At 38.5% G+C, this 19834-nt stretch overlaps 1 protein-coding gene across 4 annotated transcripts in view; it reads right to left on the bottom strand.

Annotated features, from left to right (window-relative positions):
• Window positions 1-19834, bottom strand: part of MYPN (myopalladin) — a 134260-nt gene that overhangs the window by 80575 nt on the left and 33851 nt on the right. For 2 of the 4 annotated variants that reach the window (XM_054035201.1, XM_054035203.1), the window contains one exon: window positions 3803-4747. In XM_054035201.1, coding sequence (XP_053891176.1) covers window positions 3803-4746 — 944 coding nt within the window. In that variant the 5' untranslated portion in view covers window position 4747. Of the gene's footprint in view, window positions 1-3802; window positions 4762-16581; window positions 16775-19834 lie in introns of those variants that run through there. The other 2 variants (XM_054035202.1, XM_054035204.1) reach the window with 2 other exon arrangements.

The following is a 19834-nucleotide window of genomic DNA, read 5'->3' as shown; positions in this document are numbered from 1 at the left end:
AATCATATGCATAATGAATAGTTCAATCAGCTCTAGTTGTCATAGAATAAACAGCTTCCCCTCCCTACATTACTATTTCCGATCAGATCCCAAAGGAAACTTCAGGCAGTCCCAGGTATGAGAGGTTCAGTTCAAGACTCCAGCCTCTAATATAATAATCAGGAGATTTTATCACAAACCTCTGACTTCTTCCACCTTGTCATTGAGTCAAAAGAACTAGACTCTGATTTCTTGCTACTATTGAACATTTGGTAGCAATTATTCCTATTAATCCATCTGTCGCTGATGGAAATTCTTTGCACCCATCTCTATGCAGTACTGAAACTCATTGATTTAGAAGCAGTGAAATCATGATAACATTTTGGATTTAAATTACTTGTTTAGAAAAGTGCTTGCTCAGCAGCAGTAATGACAGGCTAACGTGAAAAGTAAATTAGTAATAACAAAACCCACATTGCAATCCCAATATCTGCTAAAAGTTAATTGACATTTACCTCAGATAGTGGCTATAAAAAGTAAATGCACTCTCAAATGCCCAGATGCATGTTCTTGGAAAAAGAAGGATCATTATCATTTGCTTTGAAGCCCAGCAAAAACATTAATCAAATTTGTAGCTGCAGACAACCCATGATACTGTGTTCCTTTTAGGCATTCTTCTCTAGGACATCTATTCCACCACTTTGTGTGCAGAAGGCTAGTACATTCTGTCAAGATGGCTGATACCAGCAATGTGAACGGAATGTCAAATGATAAAGTTAGCTTTTATTCTTTCTTAATATCATCTTAACACAGGTTTATGAATCAAAAAAATAACCTGTTTAAACAACATTTTGTGTTGACAGTCGTACTTCTTTGAAGTGAGTGGAGTTATTCAGATTTACACCAGTGTAAATGAGGGCAGAATAACTCTAATAGATCAAACCAACATGATGGAACTAAGCACTTCTAAACTTGGAGTTTCAAAATCCAAATCAAAACTTCCTTCAATTCAAATGCATTCAAATTTAGTATTTGGATTCAGGCATTATAGGTTCAAGGCAAGAGCTTGTATCCAAACCTCAGACTAGAGGTTTTAGTTTGAACCATCTCTAATACACGCTTTTTGAAACAGTCTTTGTAGGGGTATATTTAAGATCCAGTTGTACCATAGAAACAAATTACCTTTCTGCCACTCAAATACTCCATCAGAAGCCATGCTGTCACATCCAACATGACAATCCATGTCCTCATTCCTCAGGCTCCCTTCCACTGGTCAGTGGGGAGAACCAATGCGAGTTACTACTGACCCACTCCCGTATTAACTCGTGCCAGAATGTCCTACAGGCCTAGGAGAGTGTGTGTGTCTGTGTGTGTGTGGGGGTGAATTATGATTTGGAGAGAAGCCATTGCCCTTCTCCAACCCCAGACTATTAAAGCAATTGAGCATTCAGAGAGGGGTTTCTGCAAGGTTAGGGGAAGGGACAAGCATTCCATGAACCCCACATTAAGCTCTGCTTCATGAACTGCTGATAAATTCCTGCTTTCCAGAGGCTGTTGACTTTTTTGTATCTGTCTTTCTTGGCTATAAGAATATAGCTGTCTTCTCCTTGCATAACTTCACAGCCATTACACTAACCAACCATACACCTCAAAAAGTGCTATCCTCAAAGTAGGCTGATCTCCCGTACAAGGTCTTAACACATTTCAGCATCTACAGGCAACAAGATGTCTTCTTTACTGTCTTTGACAGCTCTATACACCATGCCAAAGATACCCAATATTTTTAGTGAATACTGTATGCTCAAGTCCCCATAGCTCATTGGAAGTTGATCCAAAAGTAAATTATTTTCTGATTTTATTTTTCCTGGGAACCAATGACTATAAGTGAGTCAGGACCATTGTATATGGACATTTATAATATAGACAGATGCAATCAAGCAGCACAAAATACCACATAATGCTCTCACTAGTTCTCACAAATTATAACCTTGGCTAGGTTTGAACCTGGAAGATGGAAGAGTATTCTTGGTTTTCTGGATAGCTTTTCCTTCCATCCATGACCAATGTTTATTACTGCCCGTTGGCAGGGGTGATGAGATCTGGGATTCACAGGCCAAAAGCTGCATTATGCCTTAACAACAACTATTAACACAAAACCAGACAACCCTTTGCAAGCAGCAGGTGTTGCCAATCTGCTCTTTAACACACTGTAAACTCACACACATACACACAGTACAAACTTAGCCTCTTCCTAGTATTTACTGTTATTTGTTAGTTTAATAACAGAATTTTCTACTGAGCCTAAGCTTTCTCCTGAGCTTGGCTGCTTCTGGGTTGTTTTATTCTCTTTGGGATGCCCCTAATTCCACCTGCTTCAGGGAGATGTTCAAACCTTTTATGCTCTGGGTTAGATCTCATAGGACCCACTTAGTCTGGATCCCAGTGTGAGTCAGTGTGGGTCTTGTGGAATTTTTAAAAATGTATTATAGGAAAGATCCTTCAAGGCAAAATGCCTGGACAAGTCAGCCTCGGAGTCTTTGGAATCTGAGAAATTAGAGATTTCTTCAAAGTAGGGAATTTGTAGCTAGGACTCGGCAATGTTTCCCCTCTAGTCTCTTCAGGAAAAGCAATTCCCTTACACTACTATCTTCTTTCATCCTCTTTCTCTTCTACCAGACAAAGAGCTGAATTCAATTTGGCATTTGTGATGATGGAGGCTGAACAAGAGGAGTACAAAGAAAGGCCTCAGAGGAAACTGTTAATCAGTGCAGTGAGTTTGGGCAGGAAACATACTGGAATGTACATTGCTACACATTAAGACGCTTCCCTTTGATTTCAGCCTAGAAACAACATACACCTACCTCCTCTGTTAACAACAATCAGATCCTTTGGAGGAAGGGTTGAATTCTCCTTTCAGTTACTGTGATGCATCCTCATTGCACCCAGGTGACTGAGAACATTTAGTCTATGGGCTATCTTTAAACAAGTTTAGGTAGAGAAATACCAATAAAATCTGAGAATTTGAAGGTAAAAGTGAGAATTTTAATAAACTATTTCCCAATCTGTGTCCCTGGCATACAATGTTTAGCACTTTTATAGTGCCTTTCATCACCAAAGATCTTTACAAACATTACCTAATTAATCCTTGAAATTCCCCTGAGATGTAGGCAGAAACTATACCACCTGATTTAGCTGTCCAACCACATGAGTAACAAATAGTGATTAGTTAAAGCATTTCACAGTTGAAGACACTAAGGTTAAGTGACTTTTCCAAGGCTACAGAGGGAATCCTTGTCAGACCCTGTATTAGAATTAAGGAGTTCCTGGCTCTGAGTGTAATAACTAAAGAGAGGATTTTTAATCTCTCATCATTTATATTTAGACATTTATTAGTGCAAATCTCTTGGTCATACAATCCTGTACTTACTCAACCCAAATGCATTCAAACTATAGCAACAAGAATCATGCACATAGCTATATTCAGCTGGTTCACTGTGATTAATCACTCAGTTCCCATAAAAAGAACAAATATTTCTCGGAAAGGAGATAACACATTTTCTAATTACAGAAGTGTAGCTCTTAACAGGTATCTCCTCTACAATTCAGAGAAAAAGCATGCCCCCTAAATGTCTTAAGTTTAAACAGCAACAACCCTCTGGATGATTTAAAGAAAGCAATTGTTTTTCCTAATTAATTTTAATAACCAAGATCAAATAATTTCTGCTACAAACTTCTAAAACGTATACATAAAACCAACTTAAAAGTGTAATGCATCCACCTGCCATTACAGAAATGCAAAATGGCAAAAGTTGAATATGTTTACCTGACTTCAGGTGCTGGAATTCCTACCACAATGCAGTCCAACTGCACTTTGGTTCCTTCAGGAACTTCTCTGCTTTTCAGTTTTTGTGTAAAGTGTGGTGGCTGTCCGAGAGGCTCCTCAAAATATAAAGATGTGGGTGCTGTCTCTGTTGTTAATTCTGTACTTTCTAATTGATTTATAGCTTCCAAGTTTGCCTCCTGTAGATCATTTGCTTTTTCAAGTATATGCTCTGCTTTATTATCCAAGTCTTGAGGTACTGGAATAGAAGGTCGTTCTCTCTTTTCTGACAGCTTTGGGAAACTAGGGCTACCTTCTTGAGCAGCCTTATTTTTAGATTCAAGTTTGCTCCTGTAGTTTTTGCATGTTTTAGGTCTTATTCTTTTAGAATTATGTGCTTTGAAAAGTGAAGAAAGCTCCTCAATAAAATCTGCTGCCTTGTTTAGGAATTCCTTTTTGGATTCTGCTTCAGAACCAAACTGTTGTTTCTTTAGATCCTGAGTGCTCTCTTTGGAACCTTTTGTTTCTGTGACATGATCCAGGCAAAAGTTTGAGTGGAGACTATTGTCTGAAGTTGGCAAAACTGTGGACTGGGCCACTTGTTTGTTTGAAACTGTTTTTCCGCAGTTTTTCACTTGATCAGAGCTATAATGTACATGTGTCTGTTGCTCGTCCTGTTTTTCAAGTGGATCTTGATCAATTGCTTGTCTTGCCAGATTTACACTTTCATCTAATTCTTCTTGGCTCAAAAAGGCAGAGAGATCTGGAAGGTCATCTTGGCCAGCTACTTCCTCTGAAGCCCCAGAAGTACTGCCATAATGGAAAGTATGGGGAGATGCTTCTGATCTACTTCTTTCAGTGTTCCCTGGATGTCTGGTTTCAGCTAAATAACTCTCTCTCAGAAGTTGAGATATTGAAGTGGAAGATTCTAAACTGTTGTCTTGCATGCTGTCAACAAAAAGGACAAATAGGACCACACCTTATCAATAGTAAATTAGTTGCCAGCACAGAATTATAGGTGTCTGAAAAGCAGAACACAAAGTTTTTAAATTGTACTTCTGTTCTAAATTTTTCTTGTAAAAATGACCTCTTTTTATTAAATAGACCTGTTCTTGTGTATATTCAGAGTCAGATCTGCTGACTTTAACTAAAATCAGTTTTTATTACTTTTGACTCCTATTAGACTTGCAGAGCTATTCTATTCCAGGTAATAGGTCAAGAGAATTGTTAACTAATTTCCAGTTATAAAGCCTTTATGATTGACTATGTGTGAGCCAGCAAGAACCCACTTTGACTTTTAGTTTTGATGCTGACTTTGTAGGACTGACAATTAGGAGAAAAACAAACAAACAAACAAAAACAAACAGCTTTACGGTACTTTTAAACTGAGCAAATTTGGTTTGAAATCACTGAGAGTCAATAAGTATATAAACCCACAAAGTCAATTTTTGGGGTTAAAAACACTCTAATGGCAATTTTTCATTGAAAACTCATAGAAAATAATATATTAAGTACATAAGAATGGTCACACCAGGTCAGACCAATGGTCCATCTAGCCCAGTATTCTGTCTCTAACAGTGACCAGTGCCAGATACTTCAGAGCATATGAACAGAACAGGGTAGTTTTGAGTGATCCATCCCCTGTCATCCAGTCCCAGCTTCTAACAGTCGGAGGCTTAGGGACACCTGGAGAATAGGGTTGTGTCTCTTAACATCTTGGCTAATAGCCATTGATGGACCTATCCTCCATGAACTTATCTAATTCTTTTTGAAAGCCAGTTATACTTTAGGCCTTCACAATTTCCCATGGCAATGAGTTCCACAAGCAGACTGTGCATAGTGTGAAGAAGTACTTCCCTTTGCTTGTTTTAAACCTGCTGCCTACTAATTTTATTGGGTGACCCCTAGTTCTTGTGTTATGTGAGGGGGTAAATAACACTTCCCTATACATTTTCTCCATACCATACATGATTTTATAGACCATTATCATATCCTCAATTACTCATCTCTTTTCTAAGATGAACAGTCCCAGTCTCTTTAATCTTTCCATATATGGAACCTATTCCATGCCCCTAATTATTTTTGTTGATCTTCTCTGTACTTTTCCAATTCTAATATATCTCTTTTGAGACGGGCTGACCAGAATTGCACTCTGTATTCAAGGTGTCAGCATACCATGTATTTATAAAGTGGAATTATGATATTTTCTGTTTTATTGTCTATCCCTTTGCCAATGGTTCCTAACATTCTGTTAACTTTTTTGACTCTTGTTGCACATTGAGTGAATCAGGGAACTATCCACAATGCCTCCAAGAACTCTTTCTAGAGTGGTAACAACTACTGTATATACTAATTCATAAGCCAAATTTTTTTAGTAAAAAAGAGAAGCACCAGAGAAGGGGGTCGGCTTATGAACGGGTATAGAGAGGGAGAGGTGAGACACAGCCCCTCCCCCCAACAGAGGGAGCAAGGAGTGGCAGCATAGCCAGCAGAGACAGAAGGGAAGAGGCAGGGTCAGAGTCTCTCCGCTTCTAGCCACGCTGCTCTCCCCCCAGTCTCCGAAGCAGCTGCAGCTCCGGGGCTGGCAGGCTCTGGCCGCGCTGCCCAGCCCACCGGAGCACACTGTGGCTGCGCCGCCCAGTCTGGCCCGCCAGTGGAGGCTGCGGCCACGCCACCCCGCCTGCCGGAGTAGCTCTAGACAGGCCAGAGACATCCTCCTCTGGCCCTCCCCAGATAAGGTGGGAAGGGACGGGATGGGGAGAGTGTGGGGGTCCCAGGTTAGGGGTGGGGTCATGTGGGGGGTGGTCACAGGGGTTACTCCCCTGACTCCCAGCTTCTCCCCCCCCCAAAATTTCCCCACCAGTTGCTGTCCCGGCCTGTCAGGGTAAGCAGCTGGCATGCCGGGACACTTTGTTTACTTAGGTTTACCTCCATGCCTGCGGGCGCTTGAGGTAAACAAACCATCTCGGCCCACCAGCAGCTTATCCTGATGGCCCGGGAGCCAAAGTTTGTTGACCCCTGAATTATAGGGTCGTCTTATGAACGAGTTATAAAAAATTTCCATTTTTACTTATCCATCTTGTGGGGATCGGCTTATAAACAAACCGGCTCATGATCAAGTACATACGGTAATTTATCCCCCATCATTTAGTATGTATAGTTGGGATTATATTTTCCAATCTGCATTACTTTACACTTATCAAAACTAAATTTCATCTGCCATTTTGTTGCCCAGTTTAATGAGATTCCTTTATAACTCTGCAGTCAGCTTTGGCATTAACTATTTTGAGTAATTTTGTATTGTCTGCAAATTTTTCCTGCTCACTGTTCATGTCCCGTTACAGATCATTTATGAATATGTTGAACAGGACAGGTCTCCATACAGACCTTTGGGGGACCACTCTAAATTTATTCCTGCTGGGCTGTCTATTAATTGCAGTTAACTCATGAGATTAACTCAAAAAAAGTAATCATGATTAAAAAAATTAATCACGATTAATCAGTTTTAATAGCACTGTTAAACAATAGAATATCAATTGAAATTTATTAAATATTTTGGATGTTTTTCTACATTTTCAAATATATTGATTTCAGTTACAATACAGAATACAAAGTGTACAATACTCACTTTATATTATTTGTTATAAATATTTGCACTGTAAAAATGATAAACAAAAGAAATAGTATTTTTCAATTCACCTCATATAAGTACCATAGTGTAATCTAATTATCGTGAAAATGCAACTTACAAATGTAAATTTTTTTTGTTACATAACTGCACTCAAAAACAAAACACTGTAGAACTTTAGAGCCTACAAGTCCACTCAGTCCTACTTCATGTTCAGCCAATCACTAAGAGAAATAAGTTTGTTTACATTTATGGGAGATAATGCTTCCCACTTCTTATTTACAATGTCACCTGAAAGTGAGAACAGATGTTCACATGGGACATTTGTAGCCGGTCTGGGGTTCCGTCTGCCAGCTCCTGCCTGCCGGGGTTCCAAACGCCGGCCCCGCTCAGCCCGCTGGAGTTCAGTTCACTCAGGCCGGCAGCGGGCTGAGCGGGGCCGGTAGCCGAGTCCCCGGCTGGCCAGGGGCCAGCGGCCGGAACTCTAGACCGTCAGCGGGCTAAGCGGGGTCGGCGGACAGAACCCCAGACCGGCGGTGGGCTGAGTGGCTCAGCCCGGTGCCGGTCTGGGGTTCCATCCACCGGCTCCTGCCAACCTGGGTGCTGACCACCGGCCCTGCTCAGCCTTCCGCCAGTTGGGGGTTCCGTTCACCCAGGACGGCAGCAGGTTGAACGGGGCCGGCAGCCGGGACCCCGGCTGGCAGCAGTGTGCCAGTAAAAATAGGTTTGTGTGCTGCCTTTGGCATGCGTGCCGCAGGTTGCCAACCTCTGGCCTAGTCCCTATTCCTTACCATGGAGCTGGCTGGGCATGGGGAGGAAAGCACATTGTCTGTTTCCATTTGAGGCTGTCAGAGACACAATCCCTTACAGAGTGTCTCTGGAGTGGGGCAGCTTCATATTGCTCCATTTAAGGCTGATGCTAAATGTTACAATCTATCTCTTTGTGGTTTTATACATGGGAATGGTGTGATATTTTACATGAATTGTACAGGTGTAACTAACAGCAATATTTGTCCCACTGATTTGCCTGGGCAAGTTTTTTATCCTGAAAAGTTCATTATCTTTAACCACAATGTCATTCCATTTCTATGCTCTCTGTAAAACTAAATGCATTGTCCATCAAGACCTGAAGAGGAAGGATGCATTCCTGTAGAAATATGAGCACAATGGATGGTCACATGAGGAGATACAAGTTGAAAAATGACTCGATAAGACCAAACCCTATCATCTCCTGCAGTGAAATAAAGGTAAATGCTTCATAAATTGATTGGATGGAGAAGATATATGGAATCATCTAACGCTGGCTAGTCAAGATTTCATTTATATAGATCTATTGGGATTACAAATTTCTCATTTCAGTGTGATGTCTATTCCCATGGTCCTCATTAATCATCATGCATTTTTTCTGCACCTAGACAAAACAAACAAACAGTTGTGTTTCTGTGTGTTTCTTCTGAATTTTTGTGCTGGGGCTTGTATTTTTCCTCTGGATTCTTCATACAAAACACTGAAACACAAATAAAATGATCTCTAATTCCCTAAAGAAATAAAATTCTGATGTCTGTTAGGGCACTTAAGCCAGTTATCAGGAGGAACATTTGGCTTAGCAAAAGTAGTTGGAGAATGTACACTAGCAGAAGAGTACAATAAATAGGCATCTTTCAATAACAAAAAAAGGAGCATTAGTTTGAAAATATAAAATAGCAGATATAATATTTTGGTCATGCAAGTTCATCAGGAAGATCTGTAATAAAAATAACAAAAACCAAAACATTAAAATACCAAGGGCTAGATTTTGACTGGCCATAACACAGTCAGATAGGGGAGTGCAAAGTGTCTCCCCTCTCATGTGGCCAGACTAGGGTTGCTTGCCTGATGGCTCAGACCTCAGATACTGGGGGAGAGCTGAGACTCTGTACCCAACACTGACCCCTGTAAGCATGTGGGCAGGAAATAAGCAAAACGAAGACTCCACCCAGCTACGTGCCAGACAGCAAATCTGGTCAGGCATGAGATAGGAAAACAAACAGTACCCCAGAAAGGGGATGAGTTAACTTTCTTCCTCCTACCCATCAGAGCAGGAGCGGAGCACAGAGTTCCTTCTTCGGATATGCATCCGAAGAAGTGGGTTGTAGCCCACGAAAGCTTATGCTCTAATAAATTTGTTAGTCTCTAAGGTGCCACAAGTACTCCTGTTCTTTTTGAGGATACAGACTAACACGGCTGCTACCCTGAAACCTCCTAGGATGGTGCATCTAGGCATATCTTCATTCATAGGCTGAACATAAAAGCGCAGTCTAATCCTAGTTATGCTTACATTTTTCTTTAGAGATCATTCAGGGTCAAATTGTTGTATCTAACTCTATTTTCTATTTTCAGCTTGCCTAGAAGATAATTCTTTTGTTTATTTTTAGTAAGGTAGAAGTTGGCTGCTAGTCAAACATCATACTTTGAGACAGCATTTGGTTATCTAAACTCAGAAATATTGTGAATAATATGATAGCTAGAGTCAAATGAAAAAATGCTGAGTTTCACCAAGGACTTGCTCTGAGAAAATCGAACAACCAAATTACAAATAAGTCTCAAGAGATGTGCAATTTATTCATTTTTTATTAAAAGAAGTTGTACTCTTCAAGCACTCCACAGAGCAAGTGATAAAGAAGTACATCTGGGTAAGCTAAAGCTGTCTAGATTTCAAAACTAGAAGAGAACAACACAATCTCTATTGAGGTCAAACACACAATCTAGCAAGATCCCTGGGTTGGACAATGATAGAACTGAATTTAATTTATTTACTAAAATACCTATACATCTCTTACATAGTTTCTTTTCAGCAATCTAAAACATATTACCAGAGCAATGACTACAATGTTAAAGGCTTGATTAAAAATGAGTCTTCGTTCTTATATTGCAATGGTAGGGACTACAGAAGAATCTGAACTGCAAAGTATCCAGATTTGGATCCAGTCTTTAACATCTCCTTTCTGGCTCAAATTTCAGGATTTTGGTTTGGCCTGGTTATGTCTTGGGGATTTCCCCTTCATTTTTCTCATCAGAATGTTGGAACAGCCAAAGAAGAGTTTGCCCTACACAATCTATTCCATGCATCATGGTGAACCCAATGCATAGTGGGATAGAAGTTTGGGAGTTTAGTCAGTGATGTGTGAGATATCCATACGGTGCTGATGTGATCAATAAAGCTTATACAGAGTTATGCATATCTCTATTTAGACTCTGTGACTTGACACCCCTCCCCCCATCCCCAGTAAAACGCTACTCAACAGAGACCGCCTCTAGCAGGGATACAATAGTCTAGATTTTCTCAGGTAAATCAAAGCACCAAAACCTTAGTCAAATTTTGTAGTGGAGATTGGAAAAGAGAGCATCTGTTTTAGTAAACCAAAAGTCAACAGGAGAAATTGTGAAGCTACTTCTAAATAGCTTGTTAGTGATATTTAGGATGGAAAATGGGGAGATAAAACCTGATTATCTCCACTGACACAAGGACGGAGTCTAGCAACATTGACTATACATGGTTCTTCTGTCCACCTTGCTAATTTGGGTTCAATTAACTGGATAAATACTGAGTTCCAAAAAGCCTACATTTCTGCCAATGTTCTGTTGTTAGCCAAGTGTCCTTTAGGGTAAGATATACCACAATGTTCGAATTGGCTTCAACAACTCGATTTTGGCAATGGCTTGACCTAAATGTCGTATGTTCAAAGCAAGGGGTTTCCTAAATGACGAGAGTCTGTCCCATGAGACTGTTGTGTGCCAATTCAATTTATATAGTATGGAGTTACTTAAATTCATTCTCTTGTCGTCACTGAAAGAATCCTGAGTCTTGTTGAGATAAATGATAGTGAAATCTTAGCAAATAGGGAGAATTCTTGGACACATTGGACGCAAGTCAGCTCCTGTGTTTGGCTAGGAAAAAGCTGAATGCCTGATGTTACAAGCTATCTAATAATAAAGTGGTAATCTGGAAGTGAAGCATTCAAACACCTTCTTTGGCATTCAGTCTGATTTTAAAATGAGTAGATTTAGTCAACCCATATCATTCCTGCCTGCCACTTCTAACTCCCATTAATAGAATATGAAAGAAACTGAGGTTTAAAATCTCTAGCCACAGAATACCTAGCAAATTGCTAGTTTGACCTTTTTTCTTGCATATTGAAATTTGTGGGTCAGATGCTTAGAGGTTGAGAATTGGTGTTGCTCTGTTCATGTCACACAAGCTGAGGACCTCTCCCTATATTTCTACTGGTTAAAAATTAAAAGTTTAAATCATTAGTGATATTAGATTATATCCATCTCCAATTCATTTAATTGAACATAAATCAATTATAAAATGTAACATTAACCAAACACAAAAACTTCAACACTAAACAATTAAATTAGTTTTTAATAATTAAAATGATACATAGGCCATTAAAAAACAAGCACAGAGATGCCACATGTGATCTTTCAGATATCTAAAGATCCCAGTCGCATTCCCACATGCTTGTGGGAATTGTCACATAACAGTTGTCCTTGTTTCTGTTTCCGGTTACTGCCTGTTGATATGTTAGACAGACTTTGAGACTCCAGACTCATGAAAGGTTAGGCTGGAGATGGGGAGTTAGGTCAGCTGTGTTCTGTGTTCCTAAGACTTTTTTAAAAAAATTTATTATGGAAAATTACTTACAAGAAAATGGTATATCACTCAGTTTTAGATACCAGTAGTAGTTTTTATTCCAGTTCCCACACCAATTGCAGTTAACTAAGTAACAGAAATCACATTTCAAAATACTGGCATGAAAACAAAGAAAAATAAACTGTTAAAGATGAACATGTTTTCTAAATTAGCTATTACTTATCAGAAGTCAGCATTAGTGCTGCAGTCTTTGAGGGCTGGTGTAGTTGTTTTTCCACAGCCAGATGTCTTCCTCTCCTACTGGAATGTGAGGCCGGAACCAATGTCAATGGGCCTTAAATATAGTATTGTATGCCCTAATACTGTAAGTCTTTTTTGACTCAAGTAGTCCTTAATCACCTGGACAGTCCCATTTACATCAAAGATTACCCTCATAAGAAAGAGCTTGTATAACTGGGCCCAGAGATGCCGCATAACTGTGGATAGTGGGGGGAGGGGCACAATTAAAACATTCGGGGGGGGGGAGGCGGTATGTGACCACCCCATGTGTTGCCTCTGCCTCCATCCCTGACTCAGGTCAGTGGGCGGTCTGCAAAGCAGGCAGTGGGAAGTCCTGAAACTCCAGCAGCAGGGAGGAGAAACTGCCCTGTGTAGTGGATAGGGGGAGCTCAGCCAGCCTCCCTGCTGCTTCCTCTCTCCCCATGCTGCACGGACACACGGAGAGTGCTGCCGCTAGGGGGACCCACTTCCTTCTTGCTACTGGGCGTCCTGGTGAGAGGCATCCCGAGAAATCGGGCGGGAGGCACATGACGCCTATGTGTCCCCCTCCCACACGCATCGCCTCTGATTCTGGGCCCACAGTTTATAGACTTCGAGATTTAGCACTCTAGAGCTGTGTGAACAATTGATTTTTCTGTTTGCTGCCCAACCCAAAATACCATAAAGAACATTCATTTTGGGTCTATCTAAAACAAACAAACAAAAAAATCAGTTTTCTCAGTGAAATGAAAAACAAACAAAAATTAATTTTGGATTGATTGAAACATTTTGTTCAACCTGAAACAAAACATTTAGTTTCATTTTGGGATTTTTTAACCCTTTAAAATTAGTTTAAACAAGTTTCAAAACAAACATCAAAATGTAAAAAAAATATTTCAAATGTAAAAAAAAAAATCAAAATGTTTTGTTTAGAAACTTGTATAAAAATTATTTGAATTCTTCTACATTAAAACCAATTTTTTTCAGATGAAACTATTCACTGACTTCAACACAAATTTTTGAGTAGTTTTGCTCAACGCAAAAATGCACTTTTTGGCTAATAAAATATTTGTCCCAAAGGTTTGCACAGCACTGCTTTGGTAAATCCCAAGGGAGACGAGGATGTTATGTATAGATACAAAAAAGCCACAACTATAAAGCAAAGTAAGAGTGACAAAACTTTGTGCTCCTATTCTGGCTCCCTTCCAAACATAAGGAGACTTGATTTGGTGGGCCCTCCATACCCAGAACTATAGATAAGCATTCCAGGCAGAAGTTAAAAGATCAGAGATTGTGGGCCAAATGTTTTATTGAATATGTAGCCTGATTTAGCCTCAGTCTTATCCACCCCAATTCTCTATATTATTCTTGCTAGTATTAGGACTGATCAATGAATGGGAGCACTATGCATAGGACTGAGGATAGCCTGAATACAACCTCAGTTCATGTCTGAAGCCAAAACTTAAATGTTAGTGCTCAGATATAATTTTAATATATTTCATGTGTTCATTGTTAGGTGACACATTAAGATTCCCAACAAGGTACTGTGTGGTATTTTACATTATTTAAACAATGAGCCATGTTCTGCTGTGTTATACCATGCACACATGAGGGCATTATTCAATGGGGTTGTATTGGTATACCTGGAGGCAGAATTCGGCTCACAGTCTGTATGACAGGGATGGACAAACTCAGTGGAGTTTGAGATTTTTAAAGTTGGTTGTCCTGTTTTTTTGGTGTGCAAACTTGCTTGAGATCACAAACCTTTTCCTCTTGTAATTTAAACCTCTGATTTCTTAAGTGAGATTCAGTTTAAATAAAAGAACAGGAGTACTTGTGGCACCTTAGAGACTAACAAATGTATTTGATCCATGTGCCAGCAATGCCCCTCTGTCATGTACATTGGCCAAACCGGACAGTCTCTATGCAAAAGAATAAATGGACACAAATCTGACATCAGGAATCATAACATTAAAAAACCAGTAGGAGAACACTTTAACCTGTCTGGTCACTCAATAACAGGGTGGCAATTTTGCAACAGAAAAGCTTCAAAAACAGACTCCAATGAGAAACTGCTGAACTTGAATTGATATGCAAACTAGATACAATCAACTTAGGCTTGAATAGAGACTGGGAATGGCTGAGCTATTACAAACATTGAATCTATCTCTCCATGTAAGTATTCTCACACTTATCAAACTGTCTGTACTGGGCTATCTTGATTATCACTTCAAAAGTTTTTTCTCTTACTTAATTGGCCCCTCAGAGTTGGTAAGACAACTCCCACCTTTTCATGCTCTCTGTATGTGTATATATATCTCCTCAATATAAGTTCCATTCTATGCATCCAAAGAAGTGGGCTGTAGCCCACGAAAGCTTATGCTCTAATAAATTTGTTAGTCTCTAAAGTGCCACAAGTACGCCTGTTCTTTTTGCGGATACAGACTAACACAGCTGCTACTCTGAAACCAGTTTAAATAAAACATTTTCTAGTGAAAAGGAAGTCTTTCCTCCTGCTCAGTACTGCTCTGTCACAGGTGGATGCCTTATTTGCAATAAATAACCTGTATTTTTCCTCATTAGATTTTTTTTCTGACTACTTTTCTTCATTCTTTTCCCCCACAGTCCTGCTATATTTGTTTTTCTCTCTGCCTGTTGTTTGCTCCATTTTCACCACAATTTTTTCACTAAATTTTTCTTCCTTTTTTTTTTGCAGTCTCTCCTAAGCAAAATGTGAAATCAATTAACATTGAAGTTGTCAGACTTTCAAACTACAAGATTTGAGTGGGTTTGAAATTAAGCAAATGAGTTTGCCCATCCCTGCAGTACATTGCTTATTAAAAAAAGTGAAATATGAATTAGTATAATGGCCTGATTTGTACTGTGTGGTACTGATTTACTGATTCAGACAATGGTTTGTGATCTTTGACTGCATTATAGAATTGTTCTTTATTGTTCTATGTAATTTTTAAATCCCAAAATCTTACTATAGTATTACTTATAAAAATGTACGTACCCTGCTAATGCTAGTTGTTGGCAGGAAACATTGAAGGTCTGTATAATTCCTTTAGTCCCATAACAAAACTGTTGTAAAATTTTAAAAGAATGTACAGGAATAGTACCTAAAAAGTCTGAACTATGTTGTGTCATGGTCTTTATCTATGATAGACTATTGTCTATAAAAGCTTGCTCCTGAACTTATTGTAGAAGGAGTTTTTAACAGCTTAAATAAGTAATCACTTTTGGTTATCAGTATAAATACATTTAATTTTATTTAATTTTGATAGTACTCTCTGAGGAAAAAAGAGGAAAGAAAATATATCCTGTACTCATGAACCTTTAGGAAGGCCAGGGGAAAGAGTAGAGTTGAAGTTTATGAAATTGGATCCTTTAACATTTGCTGATTTTTTTTTTTAAGTTTACAAACCTAAGAGCTTCTAAGTAAATTTAAACCTAATGACGTGAACAAAAATCTGCTGATAAAATGATCAATTCCCTTAACATGATCTGCATAATACTATCCTCACTAAGCAGATGAGCTCAAAAGCGACTCTATTCTCTTTTAAATTATGTATTATTTAATATAATTCAAGATGTACTACTGATTACTGCTTAATGTTGCAATATATTGGGCCAAACACTTGCCACTGACAGTCAAATGTCTTTCTGAGTGAGGTGGGGCGGGGGAGAGAGCAATGCCCTTCTATCTGGAGTGTTTCTGCAGCTGTTGTGTACATTAATCCAGAGAGCAGATCTCCCAACACTAAATATAGCCAGCAGTGTCATTTTACTTGAAAAAAAAAAAAGAAAGTATTTAACCAAGGAGTCATATTAAATTAGGCCCGATTTTCTTTAAGAAGGAAATGCAAATTACTGTATATTGGTGTAATCCTAGCAATTATAAAGTAATCATTTCACTACATGGTAAAATGGGGAAAAACAAAAGTAAAATTCCTGCAAAGCAATTTTCATGTCATTGCTGCCTTCTGTTTATTCTTCCATCAGAGATGAACAGGCTGAGGGAATTTAGGAACCCCACCAATCCTATTCAAGCTCTTTATGATCCTACAGGACATTGTTTCTCTTTCACTCTAACTCACATGCTTCAGTGTAATTTAAATCAGATAGTTTAAAAGTGATCTGCTCCCTGCATATTTCTGATCTGCAATAAGTAGTACTCAGGTATACATTTTCATCGACCCTCTGTACACCTGTACAGTGTTATCAAAACACAGTAACGATCTAAAGTAAAGACATTACCTTTTTCAATTCCTCCAGATGTTGATGTCCAACTCTGGCACTCAGCAGCGATGCAATTATCCAGAAGTATTAAATTAAAGTTATAGAAGCACAGGAATTCTTCAGGTCCTTAGGAACAGAAACAACTAGGAGTCCATAGATGAAAGGAGTTAACCTTAGTTATAGTGAGGATGGCTGTAAGAAGCCGGATAACCTGTCACCACCGGAGCAATAGCATTTGTCAGTTTGCAGGTCCCAAGTTATTTTGAGCAGCATAAACCATGTGCCTTTGAAACATTCCACCTCATTGGACAGGAGAATATTGAGCAAAGGGATTCCACTGCTATAACAGCACCTATGGACAGCTATTCAATCTTTCCACCCACAAAACTGCTCCTGCAGATGCTTATGCAGTCTTTTGCTGATTCAACCATGGAAATATATTTGCATTATATTAATTTCCTCTTGACAGAGAAGTTTATATTTGATAATAGGAATGTCATAATTTAGCCTTTTCATTTACTGTATTTGTTATGGTCAGAATTTATTAGAAGTGTAAGATTACACTCACAGGGAAATCCATCAACATGTAACAACTTAAATGTTATGCAACTATATAGACATAATTCTACAACTTCAATAACAACTCGTGATATAGACATTATTAAAAATAAGGTGCTCCTGAATTTTTCTGAATGCTCACATGTGGCACAATCTTGCAAAAACCCCTAACAGTAGCCAGTAATTATAAATCCTCCATAAGAAAAAAACAACACCCTGCTAATTTTAGAACTTCTGAAATGTTATATTGAAAATAATCTTTCGGAAACAAACAAACAAACAAACAAAAAGCCTAATGGGGCAAACCAGCTTCAGCTGCAAATAAAACTGAAATGTCAAAATACATGTAGAAAAACTTCAAAATATTCAAAGCAAATGACAGAGACTTAGCAGCCATGCAACTCTGTGTTAACATTATTATATACAATGTAACATATAAGAAGTAATTACTGATCAAATTCATCAGATCACTTTGAAAATGCAAAGGATAGATTTTTTTCCTTACACTCATTCCAGATACTGACAGGAAAGAGCTCTTTGGTTCCATCATCTGTTAAAATATCCATCTCATCAAAGTGCTATTGGATTTATAGCATATACAAAAAGTACTAAACCATAACTCCATCTTTATATATTCTGGACAGTAGATAGGTAATATCTCCATAGCAGCTGGTTTAGCTTTCTGTTAGAAACTAGATTTCAACCTCCCTCCAGCTTCACCAAAACAGTAATAATCTGTCTGAAACTTATCAAGTGTGCTCCACTGGCAGAGGAGAATTTTTAGGAAATGTATTTTTGAGGTGGAGTTATGAGACAAGGCATGTTAAGCATGATAATGTGAAAAGTCAGGAGTATTTCACTTTTGAAAAGTCTCCTAAACTTTTGGAGTGTTTTTTGGGGAACATTGTGGCAAGAACAGCTTGGGCTATAAACTCCAATATCAGTTTATTTTGCTGCTTTCACTGACACTGAAAAGTTGAGTAGTAAATTCAGTCCATTTGCAGAGAATTTTGAGAGATGAAGGTCAGATGTACACTTTATTATCTGTGATATCTGATGTGAACCTTACAGTGCTTGCAAGAGCCGCCTACTGATAATGTAATACTTCTAAGAGCTGGCATGGGCATTACAATACCTACAGGTACAGCCTACAAATACTGCAAGCTCTGTGTGGTCTGTGGTGCCTCTTAATATGCCCATAAAACCTATATAGAGTTTGGCTGAGATTATAATTATTATAAAATTAGCATGGGCTCTTGCAGAACTTTGAACTTCTGGCTGGACTACTGTAGAAAGGCCCATTATGATTTAGTCTGACCTCCAGAACACAAGGCATAGAATTTAAGCAAGTGATACCTGTCTTGAATCAATATAGATAAAAATACAGTCCAATTTTTTAAACAATAATGGACATCAAAGTGTCACAGAGTTACTCATCAATACAGTTAAAAAACTTCCAAGACAGAAATTAAGCTGGAATTACAGTTGTTAATATATATCAACAATGCAAGATTAAAACCTTTAAAGAATACTATAGTTAGAAAGCCAGTCTTTTGCCTTACAAGACACTCCTCCTTTCTAATGCCATTTTGATAACCCAAATACAAATTATTCTGCCCCTTCTCAGTCCTCACAGCTGATATCATGTTAGCAGCCTCCATAATATTGACAGGCTATAAAAGTAATCTAAATGGATTTACTTCCATATGTGAAAAACTTCACTATGAACCATAATTTGGACAAATTATTTTAGTCAATATAATAACTCAAAGCTATATTTCTGGCTTTCAATTCTAAGATATTTTGTACTGAAATACTTTTTTGGTAAATTCTCCAATAATCATCAATGGCTTTTGGAATTCTCTAATATAAATTTGCTTAGACTTTTTTGTTTAGCAGTTTCATATGAAATAATAATATCTGTTATGAAAGAATCCAGAAAACAGATAGTGTTTAAAATGCTCGTCCTGTGATAAGGGATGTTTATGAAATTGTTTACAGGAAACATATATAATCAAATTTTAAGTAAGTGATTATAAAAATGGATTACATTTTAAAAATGTAATCTTGAAAATTAATATACTCTTCTTTCAGTTACTTTCTTGTCAGTCCTGAAACTCCTGTCCAGGGCATTACTGATGATGGAGCCAAATGCTGTTACAATAAGAACATAAGAACGGCCATACTGGGTCAGAACAATGGTCCACCTAGCCTATTATCCTGTCTTCCAACAGTGGCCAATGCCAGGTACTTCAGAGGGAATGAACAGAACAGGTAATCAGCAAGTGATTCATCCCCCGTCGCCTATTCCTAGCTTCTGGCAAACAGAGGTTAGGGACATTTCAGAGCATGGTTTGGCATCCCTGACCATACTGGCAAATATAGGGTGACCAGATGAGAGGAAGAAAATATCAAGAAAAACATGGGGCGGGGGGTCCACCGGTGGAGGGGAAAAAAAAAGCCAAGTGCTGCCGGCGGAGCAAAACAAAAAAACAAAAAAAACCCAGCGCTGCCAGCGGAACGAAATATCGGGACATCTGGTCACCCTAGGCAAATAGCCATTGTTGGATCTATCCTCCATTAACTTAATGCAACCACACAAAAGCAATCTAAATGGATCCAGTAATCTATTTTGTCCATGTGAAAGTACTCCATACTATTTATCTGACTATTTTTCATAATTAGTCATTTATAAATAAGATTACCATTTCAA

The sequence above is a fragment of the Malaclemys terrapin genome, chromosome 7, assembly GCF_027887155.1.
Source record: "Malaclemys terrapin pileata isolate rMalTer1 chromosome 7, rMalTer1.hap1, whole genome shotgun sequence".
In the NCBI taxonomy this organism is placed as follows: domain Eukaryota; kingdom Metazoa; phylum Chordata; order Testudines; family Emydidae; genus Malaclemys; species Malaclemys terrapin.
Note: the sequence above shows the minus strand (reverse complement) of the source record. Positions and strands in the feature narration are given on the sequence as shown.